This window comes from Neofelis nebulosa, chromosome 7, assembly GCF_028018385.1.
Source record: "Neofelis nebulosa isolate mNeoNeb1 chromosome 7, mNeoNeb1.pri, whole genome shotgun sequence".
In the NCBI taxonomy this organism is placed as follows: domain Eukaryota; kingdom Metazoa; phylum Chordata; class Mammalia; order Carnivora; family Felidae; genus Neofelis; species Neofelis nebulosa.
The window spans coordinates 138458356-138474849 of NC_080788.1; the positions used below are offsets into that span (position 1 = coordinate 138458356).

The following is a 16494-nucleotide window of genomic DNA, read 5'->3' on the forward strand; positions in this document are numbered from 1 at the left end:
ATTGCCTGCAAACTAAGGCTCAAAGCCCCCTACCCGCTCTTCTTCCTCCCTCTGCCTTTCCAGCCTCGGTCCCTCCTCCTGCACTCATGCGCCTAGTGACTTGAGCCGAGGAAACTTGCTGTTTCCCCAGGTTGTCCATAGCTTGCACCCTGGGCCTTGGCTCCTGCAGGCCCCCATGGCCCAGAGGTCCCCCTCCTTTGTCTCTGAGAATCTTCCGGAACCTCCTACAAACGCCTCACGCCCTCCGCAAGGCAGATGGCCATTCTCCCATCAAATGTGGTTGGCTGACTCATCTCTGCTCCCCCGGCCCCGATTAGACAGAACATCTTGGAGGCAGGGCCCTGTTCATTCTGAATTTCCTGCACTTACCCCAGAGCCTGGCCCCAGAGCTGATCGTATGGTCTGGCATGTGGCTGAGGCTCAAATGATATTTGGGGAATGAATGAATGAACGAATGAATGAATGAATGAATGAAAGAAAAAGGCTGTGCCCTGAGCCAGGTCCCCGAGCTGTTTGCTCTGCATCACCACCCCCTGACACATCCCTGGAATTGATTGGGTAAATATTTATTATTCCAACTCCTCAGATTTCGAAATGCCCTTTGGAACCTTAAACCGATACATAAAAAGACTCCATGCAGGACACCTAATCCCCCCTCCGCCCCCAGAGCGGTGCCTGGGCCTCCTTCTCGTCTCCTTTGCTGCTCTCCTATGGGGTCCCTGATTTGTGTAGCCCTCGTGACACCCCTTGGGAGATGCAACATGGGTTCTTTTGGTTATTCGCTCTGTCATTCAACAAATAGTCACGAGGCGGGGATTGGCCACTGGCCCGGGAACTGGGGCATCTCCCCAGGGGCGGAGGAGGCGCGTGAGATCTGGACTGGAGCTTGGAGGGGTGCGGTCCCAGCTTTCCCACCAGCCCTGTGCTGTGGGGCGGGCACGTCACCTCTCTGGCTCTCAGATTCCACACCCCACCCGTAAATGGGCACAGACCCCACAGCCGCTGTAGCAGCAGAGAGCGGAGAATGGACACGGGATCCCCTGAAGATGCAGACCTGGGACCCCCGGCTCTGACCCGCTGTGGCAGGAAGGTGCCAGCCCCATCCCTGGCTGTCTGGGAAGGCGGGGGTGTCCTTTTCTGAGAAGCGGCCATTTAAGGCCAATAGATCCCATGCTCTGGGCACCTGCAGTGAGCAGGGCACGGGGACACGTGTTTCCAGGAGTTATCAAGAGGCCACAGAACACGCACGTACAAAACCTAGACTTTGGAGCCGGAATGCCTGGGTTCGAACCTGACCGCCACCCGTGACTGTGTGCGTTTGTTGGGGCCGGAATAACAAAACACCGCCCCCTGAGCGGTTTAACCAACAGAAATGTATCATCCCACAGTCCGGAGGCTGAAAGTCTGAGATCAAGGTGTTGGAAGGTTGTCTTTTCTGAGGGCCGTGCGGGAGAATGTTCCGGGCCTCCCTCCTAGCTTCTGGTGGTTTGCTGGCAAACTGTGGCATTCTCTCTGTGGCCGTGTCTGTGTCCACATTTCCCATTTTTATTTTATTTTATTTTATTTTATTTTATTTTATTTTATTTTTCAAAACGTGTTTATTTATTTTTGAGAGAGACAGAGAGTGCGGGGGAGGGGCAGAGAGAGAGGGAGACACAGAATCCGAAGCAGGCTCCAGGCTCTGAGCTGTCAGCACAGAGCCCTAAGGAGGGCTCGAACCCATGAACCACGAGATTATGACCTGAGCCAAAGTCGGATGCTTAACTGACTGAGCCACCCAGGCACCCCTCCCCTTTTTATAAGGACACTGGTCATATGGGATTAAGGGTCCTCTCTACTTCAGCCTGATTTCAACTTAACTAATTATATGCAGTGAGCATATATTTAAATAAGGTCAGCTTCTGTGGTGGGGGGAGGTTAGGATTTCAATTTGGGGGGGCACAGTTTAACCCATAACAGTATGTGACATGGGCTATTCTTTTTTTTTTTTAATTTATTTAAACGTTTTTTAAGTTTATCTATTTTGAGACAGCAAGAGCACAAGCAGGGAAGGGGCAGAGAGAGATGGAGAGAGAATCCCAAGCAGGCTCCAGGCTCTGAGCTGTCAGCACAGAGCCCGATGTGGGGCTCGAACCCACAAACCATGAGATCATCACCTGAGCCAAAATCAAGAGTCAGACACTTAACCCACTGAGCCAGCCAGACGTCCCTGACATGGGCTATTCTGAGCCTCAGTTCCCCTACCTGTATAATGGAGACATTACCTAACGCAGAAGCCCATCTTGAGCACTGGATGAGTTACTACACGTAAAGCACACACCTCTGGCACTCCACGACTCTTAACTATTATCGCATTTCATCTTTTGTCTCAACCCTGTCCTCCCCTATCCTCTAGAACACAGTCATAACCAGAGCTGGTGGGTCACCTGAACAGGTAAAGTGGGCTGACAGTGTTGGGGTCCAGGAGGGTAGGTCAGTAAAGACCCCGTTTATTTTTTTCTTATTTTTTTAATGTTTATTTATTATTTTTTGAGAGACAGAGAGAGAGACAGAACGTGAGCAAGGGAGGGGAAGAGAGAGAGGGAGTCACAGAATCCGAAGCAGGCTCCAGGCTCTGAGCCATCAGCACAGAGCCCGACGCGGGGCCCGAACCCACGGGCCGTGAGATCGTGACCTGAGCCGAAGTCGGCCGCTTAACTGACTGAGCCACCCGGGCGCCCCAAGGCTCCAGTTTATGGAAAGGCATTTCTCCTCAACATTGTTACACTCAGCGGGCTGGGCCGAGCAGAACCCACCTCTGCCCCGCGCGAAACACACTTGTTGGGGATGGCGTTCTCTGTCGCTTTTGGTGTTAATCAAAAAATAAATGTATCACAACCACCACGGTTCTTTAAATTCCCATATTCTGGCCACTGGCCCCTCCTACCCTCTCACTGTGGCTGTTATGAACTTAAGTGTGCCCCCCCCAAATTCACATATTGAAGCCCTAACCCCCAATGTGACTATGGGGCCTTCGGGGAAGTTAATTAAAGTTACATGAGGTCATACGGGTTGGGTCTTAATCTCACGGGAACGATGCCCTTACAAGAAGAGGCAGAGACACCAGAACCGCCTGCCTCCCTCTTATGCACAAAGAGCCCATGTGAGCACAAGGTGAGAAGGTGCCATTTGCAAGCCAGGAAGGGAGATCTCGCCAGCAATCACATGGGACGTCACCTTGATCTTGGACTTTCAGCTTCCAGAAAAGGGAGAAAATAAATGTCTGCCGTTGAAGCTCCCAGTCTATGGTATTTTGTTATGGCAGCCTAATTAGCAGGCTAATGCACGGGGCATCGTGCCCTGAGACCAGCTTGCCCCCCAAACCTTTCTCTTCGGAACTTACCCGGCCTCTGCCCCCTTCCCGAGTGGCGAGGAGAGTCAGGGGCTGCCACAGACTTTCCCCAGATTCTCAAGAGATTCCTTACAATATAGGCTTAGAAAGCGATACATGGGACGTGTCTATGAACAGCTGGAGAAGTCCTTCCTGTCTTGGTTGCCCCCATCTTTCCCCAATGCTTCCATCTGGAGCCCATTTGGGGGTATTGGCTGTACCAGGATCCTGTCGCTGCTGTAATCAATTATTACAAATTTAGTGGCTTAAAATGACGAGCATTTATTCGCTGACAGTTCTGGAGGTCCAAAGTCCAAAATGGGTCTTGCTGGGTCAACATCGAGAAGTCAGCAGGGCTTTCTTCTGAGGGTCCCTGGCCCACGGCCCCACGTCGCAGCCTTCTGATTCCGGTTTTCCACTGCCTTCCCTTGTAAGGACCCCTGTGATTACAGTTAGGGCCCACCTGGGTAATCTGTGACAGTCTCCTCCCCACCCCCCCACCCCCATTTCAAAGTCCCTTTAGGGACACACTCGCAAAGTCCCTTTAGTCACAGGAGGCGACATTCACAGCTCCTGGGTATCAGGACGGGGAGGTCTTTGAGGGACACGGTATCCATCCCGGCACAGGTGTTCACATGATTCCCACCCTGCAGAACATAGTTTAGGAATCTCTAGGTTATGAAAGGAAAGACTTTCGCTAGGTCACATGGCCTGGGGACAGACGACACCAAGCTTCCCCCTTGCTAACGCTTCTCCTTAGCTGTGTGCCTGTGGGCTGATTGCCTAACCTCTCTCTCCTTCTGTCTCCTCAGTGATTTGATGGGGGTGTTGGCACCCACCTTCCTGCACGTGGGGAAGGCGCTGAGCCCAAGACAAGTGCTTGACGTCTGGTAGTGACTGTGTTTATCTCCAGATTGAGGCCGAGCTCAGTCCCCTCCTGGTCACAGAGGATGTAGAGGGACCCTTGCTTGCTGAACACCAAGATGGCGTCCCTAGGCGATACCTGCCCCCTCCCACCCCCGCCACCCCGTCTCCTCTGTCAGCTCCACACTCCAGCTCACCCACAAAACCTCTGGGTCGTGGCCCTACCCGGGACTCCTCGGTATTAGGAAGCCGCAGCCGTGGGGACCTTGGCAATGAAATGAGGGTTGAGCCAGCACCTGCCCCAGCATCTTGGAAATGCTCTTGAAAGGGTGGGGCTGTGCTTCAGAGCCCCAGTTTCAAGGTCGAAAAGGGCAGTCCAGACGAGGCCACGGAAATCCTAGATACGGCCCTTTCGTAAGAGCCCTGACTTTGAAGTTGGCGACCTGGGCCCTCGGTCCCACTTTGTCCCTAATTTGATGCTTGATTCTGAAAAGTCCACTCATCTTTTCGAGCCTCGATGCAGTGGTTAGTGCAGAGAGGGGAGACCGTTGTGACACGGTCAGCCCCTCTGGGTCCCACCAGACTCTCACCGTCGAACGGATCTGGTAAGCACTGCCCAGGAATCCGGCAAGCACGTGGGGCTGTGGGGACCTTAGGCTCACACCACACTCCCCCCGATGTAGAGCTAAGGAGACAGAGGAATCAGCCGGAGAAAGGGATGTTTGCCAGAGGGTGTCCCTTTCCCTGTGTCTGGAATGCCAGCAGCGGGTCGCTCCCCTGGGGACCCTGTGCCACTGCAGGCAAACGGGGGTCTGTGCGGGGCCGGTGGGGAAGCGAGCCCGGGTCAGAGCTCAGGTGGCTGTCCCTGCAGCCTGCCTGTTGGCTACAATACTCACGGGACAGGACAGGGCTGGGCCAAAGGGGGGCGGAGTCAGAGCCTGACTGTGGTCAGCGACAAATGCTGGTTCCTGCCCCATCGGCTCTCTGCTTTACACTGAGCGTGAGGGACTGTCACCTGCGCTGTGTGCACGCTCGGCCATGGGACAGGGTGAGTACAGATGCCGAGGGCAGACAGAGGGCGTGAGGGTGTGCGTGGAACGGCGAGGACAGGAGGCTGGGGTTGTGGGATTTGGAGGGCTTCAAAGCTCTGGTGCTGTCCCAGAGTGAACAGGAAAACTCCCCGCAGTGGTGGGGGAAGGAGCCAGGGCCTGTGTGCCCCTCTCCCAGCTGTGTGAACTCGGGCACGACTCTAAATCTGGCTGCGCCTCAGTTTCCTTGTAGGTGAGATGCAAATGATCACATCTTCTGCGTGGCGACCGTGAGGGCCCAGTGATATGGTAGCTCTCACCCGGGAGTGCCTTTATCCCCAGGGCACGTCTGGCAACAGCTGGAACACATGTTTAGTTGGCACAACTGGAGAGAGGGCTGTGTTGGCATCTAGCGAGTAGAGTAGAGGCCGGGGGCGCCGCTAAACCCCTTACAGGGCACGGGACAGCCCCCACGACAAAGAATACCCCGGCCTCTAATGCCAACAGCGCCGAGGCAGACAAACTCAGAAATGACGTAGTGGGGACAGAGTGTGTGGCACACAGGCGGCTTCCCCGGAGGCCGTCGCTTTTCTCTCTTGTTTTCTGTGCCTACAATCTCGGACTTTTAGCGATCACGAGAAGCGATCACGTACCCGTTTACCTGTTTCCCCGAGTTGGGGCCGCCCTGCCCGGAGGGCTGCCTCCCAGAATGACCACAGTGGCTCCTCGAGGGCCAGACGCCGTTTGGCCGTTGGTGAAATAGGCAACACGTAGACACAAAAGGAGTGTGATTTTCAGTGTTTCTAAGGACGGGGCCCTTGGCAAGAAATGTAACCATAAAAGGGGACGACGCACCCCTGACCAACGTCCCCGTTCACTGATCAAGAAGCCGCAGCGTGAAGAATAAGGTGGTGGGCGGGGCGGGGGGGTGGGGTCAGGACGTGGTGGGTGTGGTGACGGTGGTTTCGAAGGTGTGCAAGGTAAATAGGAGTGGCTTCTCGTAAGGCAGTCGCGCCTCAGGAAAATGGTCTTAAAAAAACAAAAAGGAAACAGAAGGTGAACAGCAGGGTGGGAGGTGTTCAAGGTCACCTGGCAGAGTTACCCTGGGGCCAGGAGGCCTCAGCCCGGCTCCGGCTCCGCGTCCAGCGTGTGCTCTAAAACCTCTGAGCCACAGAGAAGGACTTCATTCATTCATTCATTCATTCCACAATGGTGTCTGAGCACCATCGCTTGACTGCAAATCTCACAGCAAGAGCAGGTGTCGACGCGGGTCCTGTCTGTTAGGAGCACATGTTCGAGGCGGGGAGAGAGGCCGGGACACAAGAAGGCACGATGTGGGGTTGCATTTCCATCACTGGTGGAGCAGTGAGCGAAACGGAGGGGCCGTGATAGAGAATGCTACTGCAGAGGGAGGGCCAGGCAGGGCCACAGCATCACCCAGAAGTGGCATTCAAGCAGGGGCCTGAAGCCCAGGGAGAAGCTGGCCGTGGTCAGGGAGGCTGACAGAGGGTTCCAGGGGACAGCACGGCGTGCAAAGGCTCAGGACTGTGACGGGGCTCGTCTGCTGAGCTGAGAACTGTACCCGGAGGACACACGTGAGCAAGGACAGAGCAGATCAGGCTGAGGCTGGGGAGAGCCAGGTGGAGCCAGACCACACGGGGCCCGGTGGTGATCGCACGGATCGGCTGGGTCCTGCCCCACACACGGAGGGTGGCAATGGCCCTCCTAGGCGGCAGGGCGCTGAGACCCAGTCGGGGACTGAGGGAGAATCCTTCGGATGCCATGTGTAGAATGGGTCTGGGGGCAGGAGGAGGTGTGGGGTGGTTGGGGCGAAAGGCGGCAGGTTTTCTATAAGGACGTGGCAGGGAAAACTGGGAGAGGCAGGCAGGCGGAAGACCCGTTCTGGAGCTAGAAACTGACAAGCCTTGCAGGTGGTCTGGGGATGGGGAGGGAGGTGAAGAAAGTTCCCTAGGTCACTGCTCCCAGGAAGCTCTCCGGCATCCTGTCCTTAAGCATCCAGGGGAGCCTGGGGTTTTTGTCTTTCCCTCCCTGCCTGGGCTGTCAGTCATACATCTCCCTTTTCAGCGGACAGACCTCCTCAGCCACACCTCCCACCGCAGAGTCCAAAGTTGACCCGGTAGGACTTTGTTGCCTAACCTTTGGAGTAAATGCAACAGATTTCGAATCCCTGGACGGTGGGCTCCATGGGAGGACTTCCTCAGCACCCGCCCACCCCCTGCCCTCACCAGCCAGCTCAAGTCACTTTGGCCTGGGATGCCAGATGAACTTGATTGATCTGCCCCCCTCCCTCGGACCCGTGGGGCATTTCTGCAGAAACACTGGCATCAGGAGGGGGTCGGCCAGGCCCGGCTCCGGTCTCCTGGCTGAGAGCTGGTCTCCCAAGAGCCAGGCTCCCAGGACCCGAAGCAGACTCACCCCCGGGTCCAAGTTGGCATGAAACTCTGTCAGCCCTGTCATTTCCACCAGAGGCCCAGCAGCGGGATGGCACAGCCTGGGCTTAAACGTAAGAAACATGAAATGAGCACCCCGAGGCCTCCACTTTCTCGGAAGCGATCTCTCTGACCCTCTGTTTCCTCTTCTGTACCAATGATGCGAATGATACCAACTCCGTGTTGCCGTGGAGGCGTAGAAATGAGCTAATACAGGTGAACGGCTTGCGAGAGACCCCGGGAAACTCACCAGGAGCTACAGGGGAAGAGGAACGAGGGCTGTTACTTCTTAGAGCCACGGAAGGAAGACAAGAGGCAGTGGATCCACCAGACACAGGAATCTGGATTCGAATCCTGGTTCCATCATCACTCACCGGCTGGCACGAGCTATTCCATTTTGCTAAGCCTCAGTTTAGTCATCTGTAAAACGGTGCCCATCATGTTCACTTTTGTTGACGGTTGAATGTAGTGATACTTGTAGAGTGGCCTTTCTAAATACTGGCTTTAACAAAAGGTAAGAGCGGGCCCAAATGGAGAGAGGTTTCTAGGTCCCCACCTGCAGTCTGGAGGAGAGTGAGTGAGGCTGGGGTCCCCTCCAAAGAGACCCCATTCCCCAGGGAGACTCTGGGCTCTGGCCCATCAGGCCTAGACCTCTGGTGTTTGTGGGGGGCAGTGGAAGGAAGAAGGTTACCGGCCACAGTAACTGACAGACCTTGAGTTATTTGTAAAGAAGCTGAGGCCCAGAGAGGGGATGGGACTGGCCCAAGGCCACCAGGCAGGCTGAGGGACAGGAGGCCAGAACTCTCCTGCGGGAGTCAACTGCCTCTAGGCCCCATCCAAGCAGGAAACTCCCTCTGTGCCTGCAACTATTCTTTGAAGGCCTTTCTTTTAGGGTGATCATCAGCTTGGGGTTAATCTTTGATAATAAGGGGGAGGAGAGCTGCGTATCTTGTCCACCAGGATCTCGCTACGATGATGGTTCTAACACTTTGCAGGAGGGATCATATTGTGCTGTAGAACAGACTGTTTTAAAGGGCCCCGAGATTAAACCACCCGTGTCCTTGAAAGACTGGCATTCTCAGCGTGTAAGCAGTAAGGGAGTGTCAGCCTGGGAAGCCCGGACCCTGTTTCTTAATTATCTGCAGATTAGCAGCTATAGTGGTGGCTGCTGAGGCCGGGAAGACAAGGACTGTGACACAGACAGGCTGTGACACAGAACGGGGGGCCAGGGATGTGGGAAAACCAAATGGCGTGGAGGTTTAGAGCATCGGCCTTGAGCATCAGCACCGGGTCTGGGCCCACGCTTTGCCACTATCAGCCAGTGACTCAACCTCTCTGGGCTTCAGATTACCCATCTGCAGAATGGCGCCGGTCGAGGAACCAAAGGCTGCTCTCTTTGGTCCTGGGTGGCCCCAGCTTCCGCGGACGGAACATTCTAAATGGGCTTCCTTTATGAGCTCAGGGGCAATTTGGAGGCCAGGGTTGGTGAGCGCGGCCTGCTCGAGTCGCTGGGCTTCGCTCAAAGACAACGGCCGCCCAGGTCCGCCTGGCCCAAGCTCACTGGCGCCCCGGCCACCACCTCAGCGGGCCACTTTGCACGCGATGTCCAATGCAGATGTTTGCGGCCCTTTGGGGGTTGGGTTTGCGTGGGTCACGGGACTCCGGCAGGGCCCTGAGGCTGGGGACCTGATGACATGGTGTCCGAGGGGGGAGAAGACCCAGCTGGAGGGAGTTCTCACCCCGGAGGAAGGCTGTCGTCAGCGGTCAGGCAGGCCGGCGCGAGAGCGTTGGGAGCGCGTACCCCACGCGCACAGCAGAGGAAATGGGGACCTCTGGTGGGGGGGGGGTGGCTTGCACCAGGTCCGTGCGGGGCCCTGCTGCGACACTTCAGGCATGTCGAGTCCTTAAAGCCCCCAGCCACGGCCGACACGGGTAACGTCATCACCTCCGTTGTACAGGTGAGGGACAGTGGCACGGGGCCGTAGGTGACCTGCTCCAAACCACACTCACAAGAAGCAGCCGGGCTGAGACTTGAGCCCAGGAGCCTGGGCTGCAGGGGACTGTGAACACCGGGAGCTTCGGGAGGCCTCTGGGGCACAGGAAGCGCTCCTGGTTGGAGAGGAGGGGTCTAGGTAGATGGACCGGAGGGAGGAAAGGGGGAGGAGGGACTGAAGACCCCCCAGGGCCCACGTAGGGGGCGGAGGAGACACAAGAAACGAGGGCGTCCTCGTCTGGGGACGGAAGGAAGGAGATAGGTGTCGGCCGGGCCGCCACAACAAAGCACCACAGAACAGAAGGTTCCTGTCTCGCTGCCTGGAGTCCCGAAGTCTGAGGTCAAGGTGCCGGAGAGGCCGGTTCCTTCTGAGGCCCATCTCCTCGACTTGCAGACAGTGGTGTCCTCCCTGTGTCCTCCCGCGGCCTTCCCTCTGTGCGTGTGCGTGTGAAGCTGTGTTCCCATCTCTTCTTCTCATCGGACCCCAGTCAGATGGGATCAAGGCCCGTCCACAGACATCATTTTGACTTAATTACCTGTTTAAAGGCACTTTCCCCAAATACAGTCAAGTCCTGAGGTGCTGGGGGTTAAGACCTCAACCCAGGAGCGTGGGGAACACAATTCGGCCATCACAGAATAGGGGGGGAGTCTGGGTGCTCACATTAAGAGGGCAGGATTTCCTCACAGGGGGGTGGGGTGGAGGGAGCGGGGGAGGGGCTCTGATGAGGAGCAAGGTTGGCCCCAGGGTCCTAGAGCAGCCCCCGGGGGGGGGGGGGGGGGAGGAGAAAAGGGGCCGATTGGCATCTGCGTGGTCACGAATGAGCCTCTGGAGCCCGGCCCCTGCCCGCCGTGATGTTCGATGTCCATTTGCTGAGCGAACAGGGATAAATCCAGCAGTTCTGAGGGGTCCGTGGGGCGTAGTTGGTCTGAGTTCACGGAAGGACCATGAGGCCTTGCAAATGCTACCCCCAGGGGACTGGAGTGACAGTCACAGGCCACTTTGGAAGCAGGCGTCTCGTGCCGTGGCCATCTCAGAGATGCTGATCAGCAGAACAAGGAGCGCCGTCCAGCCCAACCCCCCCCCCCCCCCCGCCCCCCGTAATGTGCACCCTGGTGCGGATGAGAGCATTCTCGCCCCAGTGGCCGGCCCCCACCTCGGGGCTGCACCCTCCGCCTTCTCCTTCCCCTCCCGCCATGAGGCCCCCACATCCCCCGGTCTCTGTCCTCGAGCCCCTGTGGCTCTTCTTAAGCCCTCGCTCCCAACCTCACGGGCTCGTCGTCTCCGTGGATGCTGTGCGCCGGGTGGTGACATCTCTGGAGTACCGGCCTTCCCCGCTTCCCCCCGGTCTCCTCTCTGAGGACACCTTCCCACTTTCCCTTTCAGGACGGGGCTCAGCCACAATGCCGCTCTGTCTCCTCTTCTGCCTGATGTTCCTCAGCCCGCCCGGGGCCACCCTGCACCGCCACGGCTCCCGGGAGACAGAGAAGAGGGTCAAGGAGGCACCCGTGGTCAGCACGGTGGCCCCCATGAGCGGGGACTTTGCCTTCGACCTCTACAGGGCCTTGGCTACAGCTGCCCCCGACCAGAACATCTTCTTCTCCCCTCTAAGCATCTCCGTGTCCCTGGCCATGCTGTCCCTGGGGGCCCGGTCCAACACGAAGGCACAGATTCTAGAAGGCCTGGGCCTCGGTCCCCAGACGGGCTCGGAGCAGGGGCTCCACAACTCCTTCCGCCAGCTGCTGGGAGAGCTCGCCCGGCCCAGAAAGGGCCTCCGGCTGAACCTTGGCAACGCTCTGTTCATCAGCCCCACGGTGCCCGTCCAGGACGCCTTCCTGAGTGCCGCGAGGACACTGTACCTGGCAGACACTTTCCCCGCCCACCTTGGGGACCCCGCAGGGGCCCAGAAGCAGATCAACGACTACGTGGCAAAACAAACTGAAGGCAAGATTGTGGACTTAGTTAAGGACCTGGATAGTACTGAGGTCATGGTTATGGTGAATTACATTTTCTTTAAAGGTGAGACCCCTGCGCTCGAGCCTGAACTCTCTCCTTTCTGCTGCTTTGGTCAAGAGAGCACCCCGTTCCCACACATACAGGAGTGGGCGTAGATTTAGTCCCTTCTGGCGCCTGTTGACAGAGTGAGGCCAACAAGCAGGAGAGGGGAAGCCAGGCATCTTTTTATGGTGTAAGGTGATGTCAGCTACACCAGGCCGCTGTTTCCTCCACTGAGGAAGTGCTGGGTCCTGTCCATGGGCCCCGGTTCCTAGCATCCACACTGGTTCTAAAGCATGAGATCGCCATGGCCACCATACTGCTATTGAGGGCAGGACCGTGGGTCTTGGGGGGGCTTGGAACACCTTCCCTTGGGGAGCGTCTTCCTCGGGGCCATTCCCTCGGCCGGAGAAATCTCTCAACAAGCACCTGTCCCTTTGGAGAGTCTTCTCCCCGCTTCCATAACAGCTGGTCCCTCCCTGACATTTCTCGGGGACACCCCTCCCCCACTCGGTGCTCACGTCTGCTTCTCCTTCTACACGCTGAGCCCCTCGGTGCCTGTATGGGGCCTGGGTGAGGGTGGGAAGGCAGGAGTGGGTAGAGGAGGGGAGGGGAGGGAGAGAGGAAAGAGGAAACTAGTTAACCTGTTAAACACCTCCCCTCTTCCAATGAGCACGGATGGCGAACACCCAGCTGGGATTCCAAGATTTCTTGTCCCCTAGTGCAGGGCTCTCTCTATGACACCAGGCTGCAGGGGACAGGTGTGACAGAAGCCGAGTGGGGCACTGGGGTGGGTTCCGTATTTGATGACTATGAAGAAGATGGAAACAATTACTTATATCCCGTTGACGCAAGAGTGCAGGAATCAGACAGAGCAGTAACTCTACCTGAAGGCTTCTCAGTAGGAAGAATCATGTTATTTCCAGGAACCTTACAAACCTCCCTCCCACACTTAGATCAAAATCCACAAATGGGAAAAGAGCGGAGAACGGAATAACTCAGCCAGATAGAGTGTCGCTTTGTCAGACGTCCATATTTTTTACCCTCTTCCCTTGGATGTTTGACCTCGAGTAACATCAGAGAATCAAACAAACAACCTTAGCGGTTAAGGGCCTCCGAAGACATGGAAACCAGCCTCCTGGCTCTGCACACGCAGGAGGAAAAGCCCCACAGAGAGTTCAGGCATGTCTCCAAAGTTCTAGAAAGGCGAGCCTTTCTTTCCCCAGGGTTCGGCGGTCACCGCCACCGAGGAGGCTTCGCCAGGGAGGGTGAGGTCTGTTTGAGGGAGGCGTTTGCTGTCTCTGGGCTTTTCATCCGTGGCTGAGAATTGCTCCCTTTTTTCCATGTTAATATTTAGCTAAGTGGCAGACGAGCTTCGACCACAAAAACACTCATAAGCAGGACTTCCACGTGACTTCGGAGACCGTGGTGCAGGTGCCCATGATGAAGCACAAAGACCTGTATTACTACTTCCTGGACCGGAGCCTCTCCTGCCAGGTGGTGGGGGTTCCCTACCAAGGGGACGCCACTGCCCTGTTCGTTCTCCCCAGCCAGGGCAGGATGGGGCGGCTGGAGAATGGACTGAATGAGAAGACATTGAGGACGTGGCTCAAGATGTCCACAAAGAGGTATTCCTCAGATGACGTGGGGCCAGCCTGACCCTGCACATGGCCACAGAGACACGGGGGGAGTGGGAAGGACTCTTCCCAGCCCAGGGGCTGCCTCCAAGCCCAGGGAAACCACGTGAAGTCCTAGCCTCCGGGGCCCTGGCCCAGCTGGAGGGAGCAGGGCCGGACGCCCCGTGTCCCGAGGGTGCCATCGGAGTGGGTGGGGAACTCTGGGGGCATCCCAGGTCCCAGTGCAGAGTGGGGGGGGGGCTCTAGACGGGGGGCTGAAGGGTCATTATGAAGCTGAGGGGAGATAGCGGGGATATGAGCTCAGTGAGCCGATGCTCTGGAAGAGTCTAAGAAAGTTCCTCTCCTCTTTCCAGGCAGCTTGAGCTCTACCTTCCCAAGCTCTCCATTGAGGGCTCCTACCAGCTGGAGAAAGTCCTCCCCAAGCTGGGCATCAATGACGTCTTCACCTCCCATGCTGACCTGACTGGCATCACCAACCACTCCAACATCCAGGTGTCTGAGGTGAGCTCAGAAGCTCCTGAGCCCCTGCTTTCAGAGATTTCTGTTCTATTCTATTCTATTCTATTCTATTCCTTTCTACTCCACTCCACCCCTCCCATTCCATTCCATTCCATTCCATTCCATTCCATTCCACTCCATTCCATATTTTCCCTCTCTCTTTCACTCTCCTCTCTTCCCTCAAGAAGCAAGGGTACCATTTGTGTCTTATCCTGTTTGCAATGTGTCTTAGGGGAAGGAGCCCCCCCAAGGAAGCCATCAAAACTAAGAATTAGGTGCTACCTCCTTTACTCACTAACTGTGTGACTTCCAACAATTGCATGACCTCTCTGAGCCTCTTTTCTCTATATAAAATTGGAGGCCCAATCACATCCCTGCCGGGAGGTGCATGAGCATTCAATGGGAGGCCCATGTGCAGTCACCTCCAGGCACAGATCCTAGCCACACGATCGTCCCGTGTGCTGCCTGCTTTGGGGCGCAGCCGCATGGAGACTTTGACGGTGACGCCACAGGCAGGAGCTCTGCGGGCTCCCGTGATGGTATCTTCCAGCCCCGGTGGCTCGGTGACACCCGATGTCTCCTCTGCAGATAGTGCACAAGGCCGTGGTGGAGGTGGACGAGTCGGGGACCAAAGCGGCTGCAGCCACAGAGACGGTCTTCATGTTCAGGTCGGCCCCAGTTAGCCCTCCCAGGGTCATCCTCAACAGGCCCTTTATCATGCTCATTGTAGAGAACTTCACGAACATTCTCTTCCTTGGCAAAGTGGCCCACCCCTGAGGTGGGTGTTTCCCCTGAAAGGCCACAGGCCTCTATAGTGGCAGGTGAAGGCTCTGTGGCATCTATCCGCTGGGAGTTGATTCACACAGGTTTCGTTTCCTTGACTACTGAAGTTTTTACAAGTAATAACGATAATAGCACTGATATACTGATGATTTGCTTCTTCTCACACAACCGCAAGGCGTGGGGGTGCCTTGAAGAAGAACGTTCGGTCTTGCCCTCCCCCTTCATCAGCGGAGTCTAGCACTGAGGCCCAGAGAGGTTGGTTGACTTGCCCAAGGTCACAGAGCATGTTAGCGATACAGAGGCGCCCACAGCCCAGGCACCTGACGCCCAGCCCAGTGCTGCAAAGCTCTGTGGGATTGCTGCGGTTCACATCTCTACCAAGAAACATATTTCCAAGCCCGGTCCTCCACCTGCTAGTAATACGGGCTATCAACTCATCACGGTTTAAAATCCATCTTGCTTCCCGTGCGTGGTTGCATTTATCTGCTGGAAAGAACACTGAAATGGGAGTCCGGAATGGGGCTTCTGTCCCAGCTAACTAGCTGTGGGACATAAGGCTAATAGTGTCCCTCTCTGGGCCTCTATTTCTCCCATATACACAACGCAGGGTCAGCTCAAGGGCTGAAGGCTCCTTGACATCATATAAGGAGGCTGGGGTGTTCCGTGCCAGTCACGGTGGATTTTCATACATTCAAGTGCTACTTGTCATTGAAGAAAAGCCAGTGGACTGCAGGGTGGAAATGGCCCATCACAGCACCAAACCATCCTGTGGCTTCAGTCACAACCTCCTGGAGTCGACTGGGGGCGGGAGGATGGAGGCCTGTTGCAAATACTAGAGGGAGAAGATACTGGTGACTGACAGTGCGTTTCAGGGTCAGAAATAACAATAAAGCATTTTGCAAACACTGGATGTCCGACGGAAGTAACTCTGGGAATGGAGACACTAGCCCCCGGGGACACTTTGCATCTGTGAGCTCCTGAATCCCTCGACAGCCCTGCACAGCGTATCAGGGCACCCATTTCGCAGACAGGACATAAAGGTTTGCCCCGAGACCCAGGACAGTGAGAGGCTCAGGCTCTGGGACCTGGATGGCGCAGGTGTTGGCTTATGGCAGGACAGATGGCTGCGGCTAGCCCCAGAGCGCTCACCTGCCTCTGTGTTTCGAACTCAGGACAGCGCTTTAGGATTGGGCCTCCTCGTGGGGTCACGCCCACTCCTGTGTGCCTTTCCCTTGCAAAATGCATTTTCTGCCCCTGCAGACGTTTCTCTCACTGTCTGCCCTGCCAGTCCAAGGTCAGGGGTAGGCCCTGCCTGGCTGATGAGTGTAAGGCCAAGGTCCAGCGTTGTCTAAAGGTCACTGGGCACATGGCCACCAAACAGGTACTGTGTGCGAGGTTGGGATGGGCTCCGGGGCCGCTGCCTATCACTGCTGAAGCTCCCCGCTGACCGTCATTGCGGGCCACGTAACTCCATTGTCTCGCGATCCTGGGATCGTTGAACAAATGATACGGCAACTGAGAGACAGAGAGAGACAGAAGAAGTGGGGGGGGGGGCGGGGGGAGGTCAGGAAAGCTCTCTCCGAACAGGTGGTGCAGAGCTGGTCTGGAGGAGTAAGTAGGTCTGCAACACACGGCAGGCTGGGCGCAGGGGTGGGACTCCGGCAGAGGGAAGGGCTGGGAAATGGTGTTGAGCGAGCTGCAGAGTGTGGGAACCGCGGGACTTCAGTCGTCACCAGTGCAGGCGCTTGCGGTCGGGCCCCAGGGACCCGGACCACCAGGCTGGTGTCTGTTCTCTCTCTTTCCGATTTCAGGGTCGTTTGAATATCCGGACCACACCCTGAGCGCCCCCTGACCCCCTTGTGTCCCTCAGGCTCCCAC

The 16494-nt window shown here is 56.6% G+C and overlaps 1 protein-coding gene across 2 annotated transcripts; it reads left to right on the forward strand.

Annotated features, from left to right (window-relative positions):
• Window positions 1–5160: 5160 nt before the first annotated feature.
• SERPINA5 (serpin family A member 5) lies at window positions 5161–15521 on the forward strand. Of its 2 annotated transcripts, none has more exons than XM_058740191.1 (5): window positions 5161–5282; window positions 11090–11722; window positions 13056–13326; window positions 13689–13836; window positions 14422–15521. In XM_058740191.1, exons 1-5 carry the CDS (start codon window positions 5273–5275, stop codon window positions 14608–14610), a joined length of 1251 nt encoding a protein of 416 aa, XP_058596174.1. In that variant the 5' UTR covers window positions 5161–5272; the 3' UTR covers window positions 14611–15521. The 2 variants fall into 2 exon arrangements, with proteins under 2 accessions (XP_058596174.1, XP_058596175.1); XM_058740192.1 differs by having other exon boundaries at window positions 5173–5282; window positions 11102–11722.
• Window positions 15522–16494: the final 973 nt, after the last annotated feature.